Raw genomic sequence first — 20,464 nt, 5'->3', positions numbered from 1 at the left:
ACAAACAACTTTACTTTGGGTGGGGAAGGGGGAGGGGTTATTTTAGGGCTTTTATTGTAGTTATTGTTTAACGGACTAAACATGAAGAATGTCTCTACTACTTTTGTCCAAGATTGTATTAGAACCACATAAGACGATAGAAAGAAGATACCCTAAAGAGATACGTTTCGCTTCTGAGGGAAGGAAACAAAAGTTAAGTAATGTTTCGTTTCGGGACTGAGCAGCTCTGAGAATGATGAGAAATATGCTGCAATCGAGCTCGATGCCCTGGCCTGCCTCTTCCATTGTAGGAGTTATCAGGAGTACCTCTTGGCTGAAGCGGAAAACGCCATAATACTCTTTGTTTGTCCACCCAAAATTTGAGTAAGCATTGTTTTTGCTTTCTCTTGGGACCATTGTAAGTCCCACGAGAAACAGGAAACAATGCTTAAGCAAAATGTTGGTGAACAAATAAAGAGTATTATCGTATTTTCCTCTTCGGCCAAATGGATTTCTAGGGTTTTTTTCTTTGTTATTGTTGGATTGGCGCAGTCAGCATTACTCCTGGGAAAATCCAGTTTCCGCGCCTTCAAGACCACCCAACTCAGTGGCCTCTGTTTTTGTGTATCATGAACCACAGGCAACCCATTTTACGCTCACGCTCATGGAATAACACCTATTTGGGTGGCGTAGTCTTGCCAGACCGAAGGGTTGTTTCATATACAAAACTTACGAGGGGTGTCGTCCAAGAGTATTTCAAGGTATACTTAACTTGGTAGAGGCATTTTGACTAAATGCAGACATTTTGCACTCCCTGATCTTGCTAGCATTGGTCGCACTACCAGCTTCGACTTCTGGAAGTCAGAGATCACAGCAATTGTTGAAGGCAATGCTTCAAGTGAGACACAGATAATAGCCGTCTCTGCCGCGATCAGGTTCAACCGTGATCCTTTTTATTACCTCATCAGTCAAGACACCAGATCCACATGTAAAATCCACATTCAAGAAGTGTAGACACCATACACCCGTGTTATTTGTGGAGTTAGAATGTACCCAGAACCCTACTTCTAAAGTGGGTTTCACACAATGCAGAAGTATTACTTTGATGATAGCCGCTATAATGGACCAAGACGATTGAAAGAAGGAGGAGAGAGGTCTTTTGGCCGGGGTGGGAGGAGATCATTGCAAATTTAAAAGCTGTTAGGGTCTCTTACTTAGCTTTTAAATGAATCTTTAAAGATGATAAGCTGAATGGATAAGTTGACTACAGAGGTTGAGTCTCTTATTAAAAGTTGCATATTTTCACCTTTACAGAGGCAAGTGTGCAGCCTAATTACGTTTTTCTAAGCAAACTATTTACTGAAAAAAAAAACTCCGCAGCAGTCTCTAATCTTTGAATTCTAACATCAGTTGCTGAGATAAGATCGATATGAGTAGTATTTTTATTTCCTGATTTAAATACCTTGACAATTTGCTTGATTATGCAAATTCTGCAGTCCATGATGTTTTGTGTTTTTATATATCTCAAATGAGCAAACGTACTTGGGAACGTTTGTTTAACAGTAACGTGTGATGTTCTTATTGCATGATACACTGAGGAACGCGTCAGTTTGTAGTCGGACGTATCACCCGATATTACGAACATGTTAAGAACGTTTCAAGCTCAAATCGCCAAAAAACACGAGAAGTGCAAATATCGGAATAGGACCAAATACGGGGGATTCGCTCAGTTAACTCATACACTTTTGCTCGACCACATTCTTTTCCAAGTTCTATCGCCTATTTCCACGTGGTCGAAATCCATCAAGTGGACAGGCTATTGGATCACCAACTTGACCCAATCACGAACAAGCTCGGCATTCCCAATTGCCGTTTTAACCCTCACTCCTTTCTTCTCCTTTCTTCTGATGCGGATTCACAAGGAACGTGGATCTTATCGAGCTGACTTTCTGCGCGTGTTTAACATGAAGGCACCCAACGAGCACATCAAATAAGACTACAGGTTTCGAAGGGACACTTTCAAGTTCCTTGCACTTGATAAAAAGAACTCAACCTGTTCAGATTTCGTAACCTAAGAGCCGGATAATCAAACAAAATATCTCCTTCATTAACTTGATAGGAGAAAGTTACCCTCTACGAACTTCCCAGAGCACGAACTTACACTCACTCTTACAACCCGGTGACACCACAATACACTACCAAAAAAAGTCCTGAATTTTTTAGGCTTCTCTTCTCTGAGAGGATCATAGCTTCACGTGACAAAAATAGTGTTGACGAAATTACAAAACGACTCCTCCAGAAAATTAATTTAAAGAACAATTCTTGTCTCTGGAGTTTCCTCTATGCTCAGTAGTAGAGTATCCGAACTAGTCATCTAAAGTTCGTCGCTTCAATTTTCTTCACTTTCCTTTTCGGATTTTTTTTCAGAATGCCAATGCCATGTCAGGAAAATTAATTATTTAGATAAGCAGTTGCGGGGCCATCTGTCTTTGCTTCAAGACCGTTTGTACCAATCCACTAGGGCCGGTACAGATCTAATAAATGGGTTTTTGGATCCTTGTCCGCCGAAGGCACGATAATGAAAATAAATAAAACGTGATTTCCAGGATGATTATCACTGAGGTTTGTTAGTGTGTTTATGTCTTATCTTCCCTTTCAGCTATCAAATAAGACATACTTCTAAGTTTTCTACGGACATAAAGATTTTTGTCGGAAACCCAGAGAGCGTGTAAAAAAAAGTTCTTCATCTTAATTCAGGCGGCTCAGAGGAAAAAAACCATCATCCCTGGATACAGTAATGGGATATATCGTCAATATTGTACAACGTACATGGGATCGAAAAACCTGTCTATAGTGCTACCCTCCTCTCTCTAGCGCAAAGTCAGGTATATAAGTTGAATTAAACTTTTCTTAGATGTTGACATTGTCGTGGTTTAAATTTCCTATAAATTATGCTATATCGTGGGACGTTTAAGAACCCAGCCACTGTTCAAAAAGAGAGACACGGAGCTCCAGGTGTCATGGTGGTTGTCATCAATGAAAGAAGACAAAACGGGCGGTAATTGGGTTGAGCTTTCATGGAAAGCATGAAGGACTTTATTTGGTTTTCATTTTCCTTAGGCCATACTTAGTTTTTCAGCTCTTAAACAAACGCATGTAAAAATCAAGAAATACAATATAAAAGGGCCTTCCTTCCTCGTCTTTCCTTTCGGGCACATTTTGCATGCGTTGTGCAATGATTCTCTTTCCGGTAAACTGTTAACCCTTGCTTCAATTGCCTTGTGTTTACTAGTGGCGTATCGAGTATATCTTTCACCAGCCACAAAATAAGCTCATTCTTTTACCATTTTATACAAAAGATAGTATAAAAAGAATATTTCAAAATTACCCCATCACTTTTCCATAAACATAAATATACATGTATCGCTGATAATGAAATGAACAAAAATATTTCAATTTGGAAGGAAAAAAATGCCAACCTTTTGAAGAGGGCAAGTTTACGACAAAAAATACATATATTTTTAGATTATCTTTCCCTTGTGGAAAGTCACTTAAAATGTGACTTGTGGTATTTAAGACAGGAATTTATAGCTCCTTTAAAGGGAATCAAAAAATCCGTATAACGGACAACTATCACCGCAATTGAACTTGAACTAAAGTTCTGATTAACATAGTGTAAGGATTGCCATTGTAGAAGGGACTTCAGACAATGACGACGTCGACGAGAAGAGAAAGACGACACAAAACAAAATGTTAAATGCATTTAAATAATGGATCATCTCACCCTATTTGTTCGTTTACATTCTGGTTCCTGTCTTTGCCGTTCTCAGCCTGACAAAGACGTTAAATAACCAAATATGAGTTTACGTGGAAGAGGCGAACGCACATGCTAACACCCACACCGTTTACGTCCGAATTTTATCTCTGCAAAGTTGGTACATACTTTCCACTTCGAACGAATTGTGATTATCATAAAATGATTAGAATAATATGAAATAAGCCAATCATATTGCTCGCACTATCTGACGGATATAATAATATGAATCGAAGTTATATTTTAGATGACGTTCTCACAGTTTCGACGTCGTCATTGCTTAAGCTCTATAGTCTCGATGAGTTTCTTAAATTCCAGGTTTGCTCCAATCCCTATTAGTCACAGTCCAAAGATAATTTCCAAGATATCCATCAGACTCTCATGGCATTAAACTGGGCCCCATTTGAAGAAAGAGCACTGTATGGGGCTCGGATACACTTGTGAAATCGCTATCCAGGGGATAACTCAGCTCCGATAATTAACAATTAGACCCGTAGCCCGCAAGGGTCAATAGCCCATGAGGCAAATCCACATGGGCTATTGAACCGTGGCCCTTGAGGGCGAAGGGTTTATTTGTTTTAGTATCACCCAACTAGTCGGACAGAAAAGACAATAATAAAGTTAGCAAATGCGAGTTGAAGAAATATTTATTTTGGAATAAAACGAAAGAAAGCGTCACGCTTTTCGCTACTCGAGGACTATTACTAATAGTCCTCTAGTAGCGCGGCCAATCAAAATGCAACATTTGCATTAGTCCACTAGTTGGATGATACTAAGGAAGGATAGCTATTTATACAGTGAATAGCACCACCCACCTTTTGAGCAAACCGGACCTGGATTACAGCGATCGTCATTAAACAACTCCACGCAGTACGGATGAAAACTTAAGCCATAAATCCTGAGACAAAGTCATCTTAACATCGTAAAGTACAGTTGTATGCAGGGGCCAGTATAGTCAAACTTCCGATAAGTTTTACTTTAGGGTCCGAAAAGCCATTTCTAAAGTTGTCATCAACTTGTTTAAAAAAATGATGTTTTAGTAGTATGTTTTCAATATAACCAAAAGCAAAATGATTGTAAAGAAATGATGAGTGACTTAAAACCTCTCGTTTGCTATGATACATACAGAGGGAATTGTGGCATCCAAAACTTTTCTGGACTTTTGCGAAACGGGCCCCAGAGCTCTAAAACCAATTGAATCATCCACTGGATAGTGATTTATGCGGTGGATAGCGCTATCCATTGTTCGAACAACTGGGGCTAGATCTGTAGTTCTGTGTCTTCACCACTAGACTGACATCGACCAACATGCTCAACCCAACACGGCTCTTTTCATGATTTACTTTTCTACAATAAGTCAATTGATATTCATGTATAATAACAAAAACTAATCCTAACCTGACCTTAATTTTTCTCTTGGCTTTATGTGAGCTCTAAATAAATCTTGTGAGTGCGTATTAAGCGTAGGTAAAATAAGGATCACCAATTTAACCCAGATAAAAACGCCGGATTCAATTTGAGAACGGATTTTACCGGCAACAGAAACACCATCCGCAACAAAAGTCCGCTGTAGTGAAACGGACTGATGTGGCATCAAGTCCAGCAGCTTATAGGACAGATAATTCAGTTCTGTTTGCTTAAATTAAAATACTGTAAGTAGAAAAGTTCGTCAAAGCAGTACTTTTTCCCGTTTCTCGTTGCAGTCGCTGTTACTTCAGGCACATGAAAACAGGTGTGTGGTTTTAATACAAGTGGACAACTTTAGGATGAGCATGCACTGTCCGTAAAGACAATATTATGTAGAAAAACAGTTTCAATGAAACAAAAAGGAATAACGGTAGTTAGAGTTACACGACGTAGTCTGGATCTGTTTAGAGTGCTTACTCTGGTAAATGGACGCCTCTCTCCAAAAATTACTGGCGGCCTTTTACAACCAAATTGATCCACTTTCTGTACTTGGATACTCTTGTATAATAGGCATACTTTCTGGGTTTTCCACATCCTTCGCTCCAGCCGAACAGTCCTATCACAGTCCATCGCCCAGATCGTGGATTTTGCATTACTAAAGGACTTCCAATGTCTCCAAAACAAGGGTCCTTAGGTTTGCGTCTGAACCCTGCGCAAAGGGTGTCTTCCTTTCGGTAAGAATAAATTGTGGCCTCCTTGCATTCTTTGTCAGGTATTATGGGAACTGTGACTTGCCTGAGCTTTGCAGATAGCGGACCCGTAAATTCACCGATCGAGATCGGTTTGGTTGAGCCCCAGCCAGCAACGGTGCCATATTGTAAGGGATTCTCCAATATTTTGTCCCTTTTGCGTTTTGGTACGCAAACCTTCGAAAAAAGAAAAAAAGTGCCATGGTTAGGTTTGGAATGGATTGTTGTAATTACTAAACATAAACAGACCACTTGCATTTTAGAAATATTTTGCTTTAAAAACAATAGGGAAGAATTGGTAGATAACAGTTGCCTGTGGTAATTGAAGATTGAAACAACTCAAGAGAACTACCACACCCAGCTATCCCTGCTAAAGCCATGTATTAATCCACTTCCCAGAGCTCCCAAATAACGTTGGATAAAAGCATTGGGATATGCACCAATAATTTGTCCAAAAGCCACCAACCCACTATTGTGCGTGCTCTTACAAATTAATCCTTCTCACCATTCTGATGTGGTCATTTAGTCTCACTGGAGTTTCCAGTTCCAAGAGGGCGATGTTATGGGCGAAGCCGCTTTGGGTTCCGTCATATCCAGGATGTTTAACGATCCTTTTGACGCGTACGGTTGTCTCAGTGCCATCCATTTCATCTCGATTGAATTCGCCTGTGTTGGTGCCAAAAAAAAAACAAAGTTGGTCCACAATTACTTACATTTGTCACACATTAGCAATTGGAATTAATAAATGTTCTCAGTCATGATAAATTCGAAATACAGAAAGATTGAAGGAAATAATTGGGAATCGAGAAACATTGGCTTCGAGGCTGCCATGAAGTTCAACTTCTTTTTCACAACAAGTGTAAGCGTCTGGCGGTTTCCACGACAAAAGTTCATTGAAGTTAAGTCCTATCCGGCGGGGTTAGTATCTGGATGGGCGACCTCAAAATACGACTTGTTGCCGGAAACAGGGGAACAAAAATACTATTTTAAGCATGGTACAGATTTTTTTAGCGTGCTTTCTGCAAAACAACAAAAGTAAAGAATTTGAAGGAAGAGCGCAAGGAAGTTTTTGGAAGTGTCGATCGAATTTAAAAAAAAATGCCATCGGCAACAACAACACAAAGATCGCAATCGTCTACCTCTTGAGGTTGACCATTGTTTCTGCTAGTCAAAAATTCACTCTTCTAGACGAGGTTATTTATGGAAATAGAAACTGCCTTATTATTCATCGGCGTCACAAAATTCTTGCCGATTTTTGGGCCATTTGTTGAAATTCAAGCACGCTTCCAACAGACCTGTTTATTTTCATGTTTCACCCAGTTATTTTCCGGTGCGGCTGTTACATGAAATGAGGATTTAAAAAGGCTTTTCAGCTTTGTTTACCCTCTAACTCACAGGCGGCTTCCGCTTCTATATTTTTTTCATACAGATATAATTTTTTTTAAAGAAAAGTGGAGCGAAAATTAAAAAAAAATGCATTACACGAGAAGAAAGAGGCTATCAGTGAAATCAACAGACACAGACTAGCCCATATAATCTTCATCTTTACCTATTAGCGAAATTTAAATAGTGTTGCCCAACGTGCACTTACACTCGATGACTAAAAGATTTCATTTGACATACGTGAAAACTAAGTTGCGATTTTTTAATTTTTCGTTTAATTCAGAAGAGTAAAAATATTATGGTCGACTGGTGAATTTGTTTGCTTGTTTATTTGACCTGCAGAATGTCTGCAGAATGTGAAAAAAGAGTGATTTTGATTTAATTAAGACAATTAAGAATTCAAATATGTCTGTTAATTTGACAATAACGTACTCAAGGAGTTTTCATTCTCTTTTCATTAAGAAAATTAAGAAAGGAAAAAGGCGACAAGTGGGCCGCCAACAAACATCAATTTTTGTAATTCAAGAAAACCGAACATGAGTTTCGTAATTCATGCACGCGCTGCACACCTACAAATCTTACACTCACTCACTCACTCACTCACTCACTCACTCACTCACTCACTCAGACAGCCCCGATGACAAGATGGTAGTGCACTACCAAAAAAAATGAAGCGCCTACAACGTGTTCAGTTAGCCGCTGCAGGTTTCGTTCTTGGGCGCTATGCGCATATGCTGGTTTAAATCAAACTAGGATGAGTGCCAACAAAGGAACGCAAAGAGAATAAATTACTTAACACTGTTTTTAAAGCTTTGCAATCTAATGACTGGCCGTCCTATCTTAAGCTAGACAGTCATAATCCTACACGGACACTGAAGTCTTCGAGAGAAATGAAATTAAAAGTGCCCCTTGAGTCGGGTACTTTCCAGGACAGTGCCTCCAATGTTTTAAATTCATTAATCTCTGCTGCAAAGCACTCTGTAGTTTTAAGTGATTTTTAGAACTCAAGTGAGGAAGTATCTGATAAATAGAGCAAATGAACGTTCGATTTCTTGATTTGTACATATTCTTGATTATTTTAACTTTTGTTGTAGCGTCTATGACATTATACATTATTAATGTTACTATGGCCATTATTTTTAGCATTGTTGTAAAATAAACAGGTGAAGAGCCACCTTTCAGTGGAAACACTGTAATTAAGTCATTATTATTATTATTATTATTACTATTATTATTATTATTATTGTTATTATTAAAGGACCGTGATGATGTCATTTACGTTGACGAGGATGATGATGAATAGACACACAAGGCTCACCTAGTACCACTTGTAGTTTGCTTGCTCCTGGAAGAACGTTTGCCACTGTTAGTACCCATCCAGGCTTGATAAGAGCTCCATTAAAAAGATAATAGCCTCTTCCTAAAAAAAACGAAGAAAATTAACGAATAAATTACCTTCTGAGTATCATGGAACGGTATTTCTATAAGACGTATGCTCGTGTGGGTTCCCGTGGACAAGTTGCAACAATTGTTTCTAGGCAAATATAACTTTTTATTATATAAATACCAATGAAATACCAAGTGAGCTTTCGCGCGAAAACATGATATCTTCACACGTGAAGATAACATGTTATTTTCACACGTGAAAAGATCAATGTTGCTATGGTTACATATAAAAATCGCACCTTTCCATGCCTTTCGTGAAATGATTTATTATTTCATTGGTGTTTATATAATAAATACATGGTCGCTTAGAGGTACGAAATATTTTTCAACACTCGAAAAGAAATTTCATATCTCCGAGCGGCCATGTAATATCCTCTATGCATTCATAACGATTTGGAACGCGTGTAGCGTGTTCTCTGTATGGATAAAATTCAGAGTGCTTGCCCTTAATACCGTGCAATCAGCGAGTTCGTTACCAACTTCTTGCAATTAAATTTGTGTTCTTTAAGTTGACACAACGTCCATGACACACTCAAGTGATATGCAATGGGGAATACGCCGGATTTCCGAGTTGGAAGACCCAATTGAAAAAGGAAGCGTTTCTCTTCGGAGTCTTGGCCTGTTTAGGGTTTCAACCAAGACGTTTCTACAAGGGGAAGCGCCTTCTTGGTCTCCCTACCATCCTCAGTTCTCACAACGGTCGCAAAGCTGAAGATTACAATCGTTCACATTTCTTAGCAGTTTATATCTATGGAATGTGACATCTACTCCCAAACTCAGCGGGAAAGGTACGTAATTCGAAAAATAGAATATTTTATTGTTTCACTTTCAGATGTGAGGAAGATTAGTGGAACTTAAGTACATATCATTCGCAGTTAGAATCTGGCTTACAGAGAAGTGGAGAAGAAATAAGCACGAAATGCGTAAACTGGGGTCATTAAATGCTGAATAATGAAGTGGATAAGTACTTTGCAACAGACAAATAACCTCGATCATAGACATCCTGTGGCTTTTCGTATTACCTATCCTACCGAATTACATGTTCACTTAGGGGATAGGTCACTCTAAGTCGTTTTATGAAAACAATTCCAAGAATACTTAGCAAGATCTGACAAAATCCACTTAGATATGGCATGCTGTTGCATAATCCACCCGATCTAATTGAAAGTCGTGATTTCGTCTAGAAAAATGATGGGGTTTCTTCAACATCCTTTTTAATGCTCTTTAGGTAATCTCGGTGCAGCTTTCGTGATGTCAAAATTTTCAGAATCGCATGCGCGCTATGGATCGCTATGCTTTTGGATCTTATATTAGATGAATAAGATGAATCTAAACAGTTCCATTTTTTCTCTGTCATTCTTACTTTTGCTTCTGTAGGATATGGCGACTAGCCAGGGCCAAGATCCAGAAGAAGACAATGTTCCACCAACAATACGCCTTATGCGTGTAGAGTTTCCAGAGTCGATGTCTCCTAATGTCCCACACGTATACGGTGAGACCTTCGTTTTTCCTAGAAGTCAAAAAGAAAATATTGTCATATTGTATAATGTATCAACAAAATACTTTTGTTCTTTACAACTTTCATTCCAGAAATTGTAAGTCGCAAGATAAAAAATGATATGTTCCTTTTCCTAATAAACAGCTGTTTCTCTCGTTTCTTGTATGTAGTCGCTTTTTTTAGAGTCAGTGCGTATATATGTGCACAGGAGCCTCCTGATGTGCATTAAAACATTGGGCTAAACTTCTTTGCAAACTGGCTATAATCACTCTTCACTCAACACGACGAGCTGCTTCTACTCTTCTCTCTGTTGTATTCTCGTTTCAAGTAAAGCTACCGTCTCTTGTCAATTGTCATAAAACTTTATTTCTTCACTTTCTCTTTCACTTACTTCTAAATAGAGCTTTCGCCATTTCATATTTCTTGGACACACAGTACTTTCCGTCGCCATAGTAACCCTTATTGCACTTGCAGTGGAAAGATCCAATGGTGTTGTAGCACGTGGCTTTTATGTGACAAAGGTTTCCAAGGTCTGCTCGTATGTCGTTGGTGGTGTGCGGAATTCCATACCCTCTGTATACAATGCATTCGTTGATATCTACGCGCAAGAATAATTTCTTTTAAAATTCTAATAATTTCAGCTAAAATGAAATGACATACATGTTATAACAATGCTCTGGAGAGGAAGGAACTCTTTTCCCATATCAAAAACCAAATCAAAATTCTGCAATGCAATTCTAGAGTCGGGATTGGCTGGCCATCAGAATATCAAAGTCCAAAAGCCACACCCAACGGCTAGATTTGCATGCGTAACAATTCATGTAAAAGTGAGATAAGAATTCTTTGTTTTGTTTCCGATTTCTTATAGCCAACTCGATACTCAGTACTACTTGCGCTAAGCGGTTATACCCAACTCATATCCAACGATTGCTTCAGTCGAAAATAACGCTTCGTACAGCAGCCTCTATTGTCTGGTTTGAGTCTCAGAGATTGCTTCTGTTGTTTAGTCAATGGTTTTTGGTTTGGGTAGGCAGCCAATCACATTGTACTGAACGAGAGCTGCTATATCGCTCAGAATAAATAGACCTATAAAATACTAAAGCACGCATGTATACCACAGTTTTCCTTGTTTTGTTTTGTTTTCCACCCTATTTTTGGATATATGAACAAGTCTTTGCCGATGCAGACTTAAAGCTATACGTAACCATATGTTCTTTGTCAATGAGAAAACTAAATAACCTCACTTAGACGTAAAGGACCGTAGCAACGTTGTTAGGGAATAATTGTACTATACTATAGTATTTTTGACAAACCGTCTTTATTTAATATGATGATCAGAGTGTGATTACTTTGAGAACTAGCAAGCACTAGTCGTCATATACAGAGGCTAGAACGAGCGGTTCATTACAAAATGATTTCCCATAACCTTTAGATGTTCATGTGAGGGGAATTCGACTACGTCGACGAAGAATCGCGTGAACATTGCAGGTGTAAGATGTGTTAACGTCGATCTATCAGTTGAGGGTGTCAAGTGAATTTTTCCCGAAGGTACGATAGAGCAGTCCCGAGAGCAGTATGCGAGCTTGGTCTCATAGGTAGAGAAAAATATGTAATCATCATGTCAACTTAGCCAACTGATGTGTATTTTGTCCTTTGTAGTAACAAGCGCGTAAATTGAATTTAATTGCGGGAGCGCGGAAAGTACCATTCTACAATATTACACTGTCTGACTGGGAGAAAATGGATGACTCAAAGTCGGTGTGCTGGTTATTCGCTTGTGATCGCCGGCTCCTGTCTCGAGCAATAAGGGTACCGCAAATTAAATTGGCATACGCTTACTGTCTTACAAAAAGGAACCTTTTTGGGTGGCCACGGTGGTGGACTGCGTTACACCGCAAAACGTAAATGGGCGAAACCAACACTAAAACAACATGGTAATCGAGGGAATACGGTATCAAAGTATTTATATAACAGCCTTAGTAGCCGGCGTTTTTACAGGCGAGCGAACGGCGAAGCCCCGAAACCAAGCATCAGCAACATAAGCTTTACATACCCTCGCAAGTTGGCGGGCTCCCGGTCCACTTTACGTTCTTCTGACATCGTCTTAATCGGTTACCTGCAGTGACTCGAAATCCGGGATTACAAAAGTACTCCACGGATGCCCCATTGTTAAAATCCTCCCCAACGCGGAAGCCGTTCTTAGGAATTCCAGGGTCGACGCATTTGGTAAGATGGACTAACAAAATAAAAAAAAAAGAAAAAAAAAAGAAAAAAAAAAGAAAGATTTCAACACCAAGTTATTCCTTGAGGTTATTCCTAGGTCGTCTCCTCAAGACAATTTCAGTTCTTTTCGTTTAGGGCATTTTGTTTATCTGCAACTAACCGAAATTTCCCAGGAGATAAAATTACTTCAGGCCCTTTTCACATTTATTTCTGATTCTCCATTTCATTTCCTTTCATGCGATAAACCTATGTTTATCCCGCACCTAATTAAGTGGTTTACCTTTACCCTCCTTAATTAAGCACGTTTCATTACTATAAATATTTTCACAAAGTCACGGTCAAAAAAGGGAAAAAATGCCCAGTAATCCGTGCAAAATTTCCTTACGTCAAAGTCCCTGTACAAAGCAAAGCATTTTATCCCATGACGGGGGAATTAGGGGCGATTACATTCTATAGCGGTCTTTGGTGGACTAGGTCGGTATTATTCTTTTTCTTTCTTTTTTTTTTTGAAAGAGCTCTTCTGTCTTCAGTGTCAATCTTGAGTTTTTATTAGAAATATAGATTTGGGAGTGAGTGGCATGCGCAGTCAATTGCAGATAAAGTGCCTCCCTTTCAGCAGCAATCCCAAAATCTCACTATAATGACGGTTTGGCTGATGGCAGAACCCTGTTTAACATTCCCCTTGTCTAATGTGCGTGCTTCCGCTGAGGATATTCTTAAAAACACAGCTGCAGGCCTCCGTGTGCGAAAATTATGATTCGAGAAGTTAATTAGCAGTAGGAAAAATATGATCTGCGTGCGAAAAGTCGACTTAGTTTGCTTTCGTGTTTTCAACGGGTAAACCGAGTTGTGGATTCCAGCGGAGAGAAAGACAATCAAGCTGTTTTATAAGCTCCCTAAACAGCAGGCGTGGCACCCAGCTGTACTTCCTGATGGAAAAAAAAAGACTATGATGCACGGAACAGTACTGAAACAAAATTGACCTCAACGTATTTCCTAGTTGTAGAGGCTGTCAAATCGCGGCAAAGAAAGCATCTCCAGTTGAAACTTCCTGCAAAACTAGGCAGGTTTTTCAACTTAAGCAATTCAACCTCCGTAAATCACTGTTTCAGTCACGAAAATACAAGTGAATAACAAGATAAAAGATGATGTTTTTACCACCGGAGACCTATCACCTCGAAACGGCGGCGCCCACATGATTCAAACTGATTGAAGACATGACAGTTCTCCTTCCTTTCGCTGATTTCGTGGTAGCTTTAGCATGACGAAAGCGTTACAAAAAAAGGAACTTAGTTTTATTTGTTTTACCCCACAAAAGAAATCTAGGTAAGGGTTGAAGTGTACCCCTCTTTAACAAGATCAATATTTGGGCAGTTATATAAAAAACTGAAGAAAACGTGAGTTTTGCCTGAATCAGCCTGACTGGGTTTTCTCGGGTGAGGAAGGAAGTGCTCGCTTCGCTAACGATCTTTCACGATTTCGGAGTGTTGCGTGGTTAATTTTTGGCCATGTCTACAGGGAATTTAACGTACAAATAAATATTTGTGTGTTGCAATTTTCCCGGCAACTCTATAATTTCCCACATGGACGCCTAATGAGGCTTTTGTCGGCTCCATTTAAAAATTTAACTGAAATCTGCCGAGTCGGGCGGTCCGGAAAAACGTTCTTACTACATGTATGCCGAGATACACTAGTGTCTTGCAAGGTTCTTGTACAACTGTAAAGCCGTTTAGGTTTTCTAAATCACATTAATATACACTGTGAGCTCATTGAAAAAATCGTGCACTCACCCATTAACTTTTACTGGGACAGAGGGTGAAATCAAAGAACATTTTTTTGTTTCCTGTTTAATGTTTGTAAGTCGATCGGCAAAGGGTGCCGCTCGGTTATCACAGCAAGAAAGACTGGCGAAATGTTGATTGAAGATTGTCACCGCTAAATGACACTCCTTTGTGTGGTCTGAACGTGGTCCAAAAGCGTGGGCATTGTTCAAAGCACGCGTCAAAAAGAATAGCACTTGCATATGTTTAATTTCAGCGTTTCATAGTAACAAAACACCTGTGACCGTTGCATCGGTGGATACACATGAAATGTCTGCAAAGGATCTAAAAAAAACCAACAAAGGCGGATGGAGACCAGAGGAGCTTTTACTTGGCTGTTCTTAGCTCACAAGTTGCGTCAATGCCCGGTGTCACAGTGATTGTGTATTCCCGTGATATGTGTATCCCTTCAAATATGGCGGCCAGTGACATGTGTATCCCTCAACCCCTCCCCTTCCAACGCGTAACACATGAACACAACGTTTTTCCACAAACAGTGAAACTGAAAAAAGCCTTTCAAACCTACAACTATAGAATCTGCTGTTCTTCGTTTAGATTCGCGGGCTGGATAAATTATGTTGTAATAGTCGTGCGCGGGTTGAGTTAATCGAACAGCGAATTTTGCAACGAAAGCCGTCAATTCTACGGCTTTTTCTTCTCTGATAACTTCTCATATTAGTATTTATCAACAAGACTGACTGACCTCCAAACAGGGTTACAAATATTAATGATCTTGGCTTCTGTGAAATATGTATCCACTTTCATGAACTCTGCTGTTGTCAATTTAAACCGCAGATTGGACACATGCATCATGTAACCTTCGGGTGCCGTTAACCGAATAAATTACATTTACTGCTAACATTTCTCTTGATTTGAGAAATTTAGAGCAAACTTGAACTTGGCTTCTCAGTGTTTTGTGTATCACCAGCGAGGGATCATATTTCTAGTCATGATGTGTACGGGCATACACATATCACAGGGGTACACATATCACTGTGACAGGTAGTGATGTGTGTATCCTCTCCAATATGGCTGCCAGTGATATGTGTATTCCTCATCCCTTTGATTTGCTAACACACACATATATATATATGCACATCTATTCATAAAAATGGTGTTAATAGTCTGAATTGTGAGCTCCGCTCGAGTAACGCTGAAAACTACCCTATCCTCTCGATATGTAAATTTTTTGTGTTCATTTGCCAGTCATTTGCTAATCCTGTCAAATATATGCGAATCTATACCAATTTTTGCAAAAGGAGTGCAGCGATATGTGTATTCCTTCCATTGCAAAGGAATGGTTTGTTCAATTCCTTTTTAAAAGTGGAGTGGGTACATGTATCATTGCGCAGTTCAGCGATATGCATGTGTACCCCAAATGCGAACCAAAAATTCGAAATACCCCAGTCCTTTATTGTCATATGTCTGACGTGGTTGAGTCACTAACTGAATCAAATTATTGCGGCCGAAACAGTTTCTTCTAGCGGAAATAAAAATAGTCAAAAATTGAGGTGATACGAAGTGTCACTTCGCTGGTGCGGTGATATGTGTGTTCTCTTCATGCGGAACTCAAAGTTAAAAATTTTGGTCCATTTCTGATGGATATGGATATCTGATAGATTTCTCCTAGTCCTTTTCTCCCACTTGAAGTGATTTGTAGCTGTGGCAAAAATTCCCTGATCCTGCCACGCTGCTCGCACGCCATTTTGGCCGTATTCCATTCAGCTTCAGTGTTTTGTGTATCCGGCCACCGGGGATACAAAAGATGTGTGTACGGGGATACGCATATCACGGGGATACACTTATCACAGTGACATCGACAGCCGTTAGCATTTGTTTGTTTTGTGTTTTCACTTAACTAACGCGTTACTTTCACCTTTACAGAGCTAGAAAATTCCTACTTCGGATAGTTCCAGTGGGTTTAATTGGCCATGTTTTACAGATATTTTAGACCTTCTAGAACTGCAGCTGCCACACTTTGTCCCTCACAAGGGATCACCGACGTTCATTTTTTCCATATTTTGTTACTAGATACTGTAAACGCGGCTTTTCCATAAACACTGGTGAAAAAAAAAATGAAACTGTTTTCTAGTGAATCTTTTATCGTGATTCTTCTTTATGACGTGAAAAAAAACTTATTTTCGGTCATCGAAGCAGAAGTTCACGGAATGAGTCAAAGGATTGTAATTTAAGATTTGATGATGTACAGACATTAAACAATCTCCCTCTTCTTCGATCAATAAATAGAAGAGGTGAGGGACTTAGCAAGAAATTTGATAGCCGGTAACAAGATTTATGTTAGTGATCTTTCACTTGTACAACCAGAAATTGCAAATTGGTTTTGGGCATTGCCTTTCAACGTATTATTGCTTCTCCGGTTCTTATCAAAACGATTTAAGATCATATCAAACTGCACAAAGTCATTCACAAGTTTCAAAGAAACAAAATTACTCGATTTAGCGGCCTTCATTGTTACAGTTGAACTGTCCCTTTTCTTTGCTTTTCTCCTCAAAGTACTCGCGATCGAGCAATATTTCATTGCAGTAGGAAATAAAAAAGTTGGCTCTGTCACAATTGTTGTCAAATCGACAAGCATAGATCCGTCAAATTATTCCACATACTTGAGTGCAGGGTAGATTGTTTTTGATGGCCATCAAACGCTTTTAAGTTAACGTAAACATCAAATACTTTATACGATCGCCTAAAACCACAACCTCCAGCAAAGTAACTCCTGTTCTAGGAACACACGTTTAAGTAAAAGGAGGGACATTATCCCAATTAATTACGATAGTTTTCTAGTGTGAAAAAGCGCTAAATTAAGTTCCTTTCACAATCATAAGCTACAGCTTAACATTAATACCTTCAGGAGCCCATAACATTAGAGACGCCTATTGCGTGAAATATATATAATATATGTATATATAAATTTTATTTTATTTTTTTGTTAGACGAGCTATGAAAAATTGTTTATCTCGTTTTGAAACTCCGTTCTTCCCAGATGTGATTTTCTGGAGTGCAGTTTTCGATAACAAGCCACGAGTTAGGTCGATAAACTAAGAGTTCACTTCTCCACAAATTAAACATTGAAAATGCAACCTACCTTTAGCTGGAATCCTTTCGATACTGCTTACTTGCGCGGCACTCATTATGAAGAACGCAGATAAAAATTGAGAGAAGCGGCACAGCAAGATCATGATTTAATTCTCAGTTAGCTAGTCCTATCCGCCGAACAAATTTACTCTAATTCAGCTCAATGGTTTCCTATAAGTGTTTCGCAATCGTCGTCAAAACAGTCCTCTTGACTAATTCTAAAGCCCACAGGAAAAAGAGACTGCAAAGGGCACGAAGCAAACGTCTGTAACTGGAGACCAACAGATACAGAGGACCTGTAACGAAATGACATCAACACCCACTGGGGGTTCTAATTTTAGAGGGCGCGTTGCCGCGTGCAAAGCATGCAATCCAAGCTAAGAGTGTTTATTTTTGAGGGGCTCAAACTTGTAACTTAAATAAAAAAGCAACCGTATGGATGCGTAGGTAGAATTAAATTACCACGGGCAAAAAAAAAAAAAATCTTAACCCAGACGAAGTGCGCGCCAATATGTTAATTCCAGATTATTCGCTTTCGATTGTGCGTATTAAAGTTCATTTGAGCGCATGGGATTTCTGTTAGATTTCCTAAGTTTTTGAAACGGATAATGTGGTCTGAATTAATCACCAAATACCACAGGTTTTTTTTTTCAATTAAATAAATGGAATGGGAATTCCAAGGTCACGATTCATCATCGGCGTTCCATTTAATTGATGCAAGACAAGAGATAATATCTGCCAAGCATCCTCTGCGTCAAAAGCGAAAGGTGCTGTTTACCACCATGTTTTGGAAACTAAAAGCGCAAGACAGCTGGCTTCTAATCTGTGTGGGTTGGGTGTTTTAGTTGTAGTTTTTGGCGAGCTCAGATGCTTATAGAAGTGACTATAACTTGGCGTAAGTGGTTTCAACGTGACATGAGATAAATACTCTCAATTGGCTGGTCCATCAAAAGGAAGATGCGGTCGGTTTGAATCACTCAGGGTGGTTAACCCTAATCCATGGGAATAGGTTGTTTTTGTTTTCTTTTCTAACATAATTCCTTGTCGTTTTGAAGAATAAGCCTTGAGTTGTCAATTTGCAAACTCCCGGAACACAGATACAATCCAAGTGGGGTTTCAACTAGTGCAACAAACACTCTATCCTATTTTTTTCCCCGATTACCTTAATATCTTGTGTCCCACCCTAAGAACGTATAAGCTTCTCAAGAGACGAAAAATGTTGACCAGCTTCGCGAACTGTTCTGCAGGAATTCTGGTTTCATACGAAGAGGATTTCGTTCTATACCAACCCAGCTTTCCCTTCAGGGATATAAATTTCTGGCACTCCATTCTCCAAAACTATTACAATGTAAGTAACTTAACTCACTACATCCCCAATCACCCTTCCGCCAGATTAACTAGACTTGTGAAGGCCACATTTCAAGACCGAATTGTAATAAATAAACCACAATGAAAGATCCGTTTTTTTTAGAAAATGAAGCTCAATATAAGTGATTTTGAGAATGGCGACCTAAAAATTGACCCAGCTCGAAGGGGAAGGTTTTCTCAACGAGACATAAATACCACAATTAGGACCTCAATTTGTGACAGCAGAGCAATATATCTTTGATATATTTTATCCACTTTCTAAATTTAATCCTCTGCAACTTAGCAGTATGCTTCGGTTTCGCTGGCGCCAATGTGGGGATATTACGCACGCATTTTTCACACCATTCCTTGAACCAGGATAACAATGTGAAATGGTGTAAGGAAATACCATATCTTTCTTCTAAATTCTGTGCAGATTTTCTGGTTTCTACGAAATTACTATTATAAAGTTCAAACGTCTACGCACATATTTAAAGACCTGCATGTGTTTGAGGCAAGGCCAATGTTTACGTTGATGTTTGTCTGATAGGGCTATTAATTTTCAACCACCAGTTTTGAGGGTACAGGTATTTTTTTACGATAAGGTGCTTTTGGATAGGAAAGTCTCTCAAAGAAAATTTGAATCTAACTGCCATGGAAAAAAAGCACGTTGCTCGGATTTATAAACCCTGTAGTTCATTCGCAAAACTAACTATGTGGCCTCCTTGCAAAAGAATGCTCAGTACGGAACAGATTCTCTTAGTTATGAAGTGGGGGTGAAAAGATCCCACAATGGACTAAATGGGTGGGCTTGTTTATAATCGGAACGTTCAAAGTAAAAATTACCTAAGGCCAGATTTTAATTTAGGAGTCTCTAAACCGAGAGCATCATATCTATGTTCGATCAACAGGACCGGTCTTGATTCTTATCGAACCAGTGCAATGACAAGTTTTCGTTATTTGTTATGTTTTGCTATGCGACACTTATCTGCTCAAGCTACAAAAACCAAGAAAATTACTTGATTGTTATACTGAGATTTTTATAAACAATGCAAGCAGGGTATCAGCTGTTCCACTTATCAAAGGATCCCCATGATCGGCATATATAAATCACGATCTTTCTTTGCCAATCCTTAAAATAGTAACTTTGGTGATTTGGTGGTAAAGAAGATAACAGCTGTGGAGTATTGACATTGTTACAGTTACACGATTTTGCCTGCCGTCACTTAAGATGGACTGCCAGTTAACTGTGTGGTTTAATGTCAGTTGTTTATGCTTTTTGTTGCCAGTCAATCGCTTGCCCATATGTCATAATTCGTCAGCTTTTTGTAGCATAAAAAGCGTCAAACAAACAAAGATCCAACACTGACTTAAAACTGACTAAAAGTATCAAACTTTTAATTTCTGAATCGCTTTTCAGGCTATGTAATAAACAAAGTAGCAAACTAAACTGCCACACCATGCAAAATGATGTGTAACAATTCTGTTTTGCTCCTGCCATGTAATCAACGACTGCATAAGAGTTCAATTGTTTGAAGGAGAGGATTCGGATCCTGAGGTTCACGAATGGCGTCAAGCGACATTCTGCGCGGAATGAAAAGGATAAAAATAGGCAAATGTCATGAATAAAAAACTATCACTCCACTGAAGAGACGAATCGATCAAGTCCTCATTTTTTTTATTTTTATTTTTACTAAAGGTTTTCATT

The 20,464-nt window shown here is 39.1% G+C and overlaps 1 protein-coding gene across 1 annotated transcript; it reads right to left on the bottom strand.

The window, feature by feature from the left end:
• Positions 1-3,041: 3,041 nt before the first annotated feature.
• Positions 3,042-17,717, bottom strand: LOC138023342 (elastase-1-like). The gene is made up of 7 exons (XM_068870358.1): positions 17,420-17,717; positions 12,330-12,512; positions 10,668-10,874; positions 10,142-10,288; positions 8,651-8,752; positions 6,455-6,615; positions 3,042-6,126 (listed from the first exon to the last, which is right to left on the bottom strand). The coding sequence occupies exons 1-7, from the start codon at positions 17,511-17,513 to the stop codon at positions 5,707-5,709; spliced, it is 1,314 nt and encodes a 437-aa protein (XP_068726459.1). The 5' UTR covers positions 17,514-17,717; the 3' UTR covers positions 3,042-5,706.
• Positions 17,718-20,464: the final 2,747 nt, after the last annotated feature.

Source organism: Montipora capricornis, chromosome 2 (genome assembly GCF_036669925.1).
Source record: "Montipora capricornis isolate CH-2021 chromosome 2, ASM3666992v2, whole genome shotgun sequence".
Taxonomy (NCBI): Eukaryota; Metazoa; Cnidaria; class Anthozoa; order Scleractinia; family Acroporidae; genus Montipora; species Montipora capricornis.
Note: the sequence above shows the minus strand (reverse complement) of the source record. Positions and strands in the feature narration are given on the sequence as shown.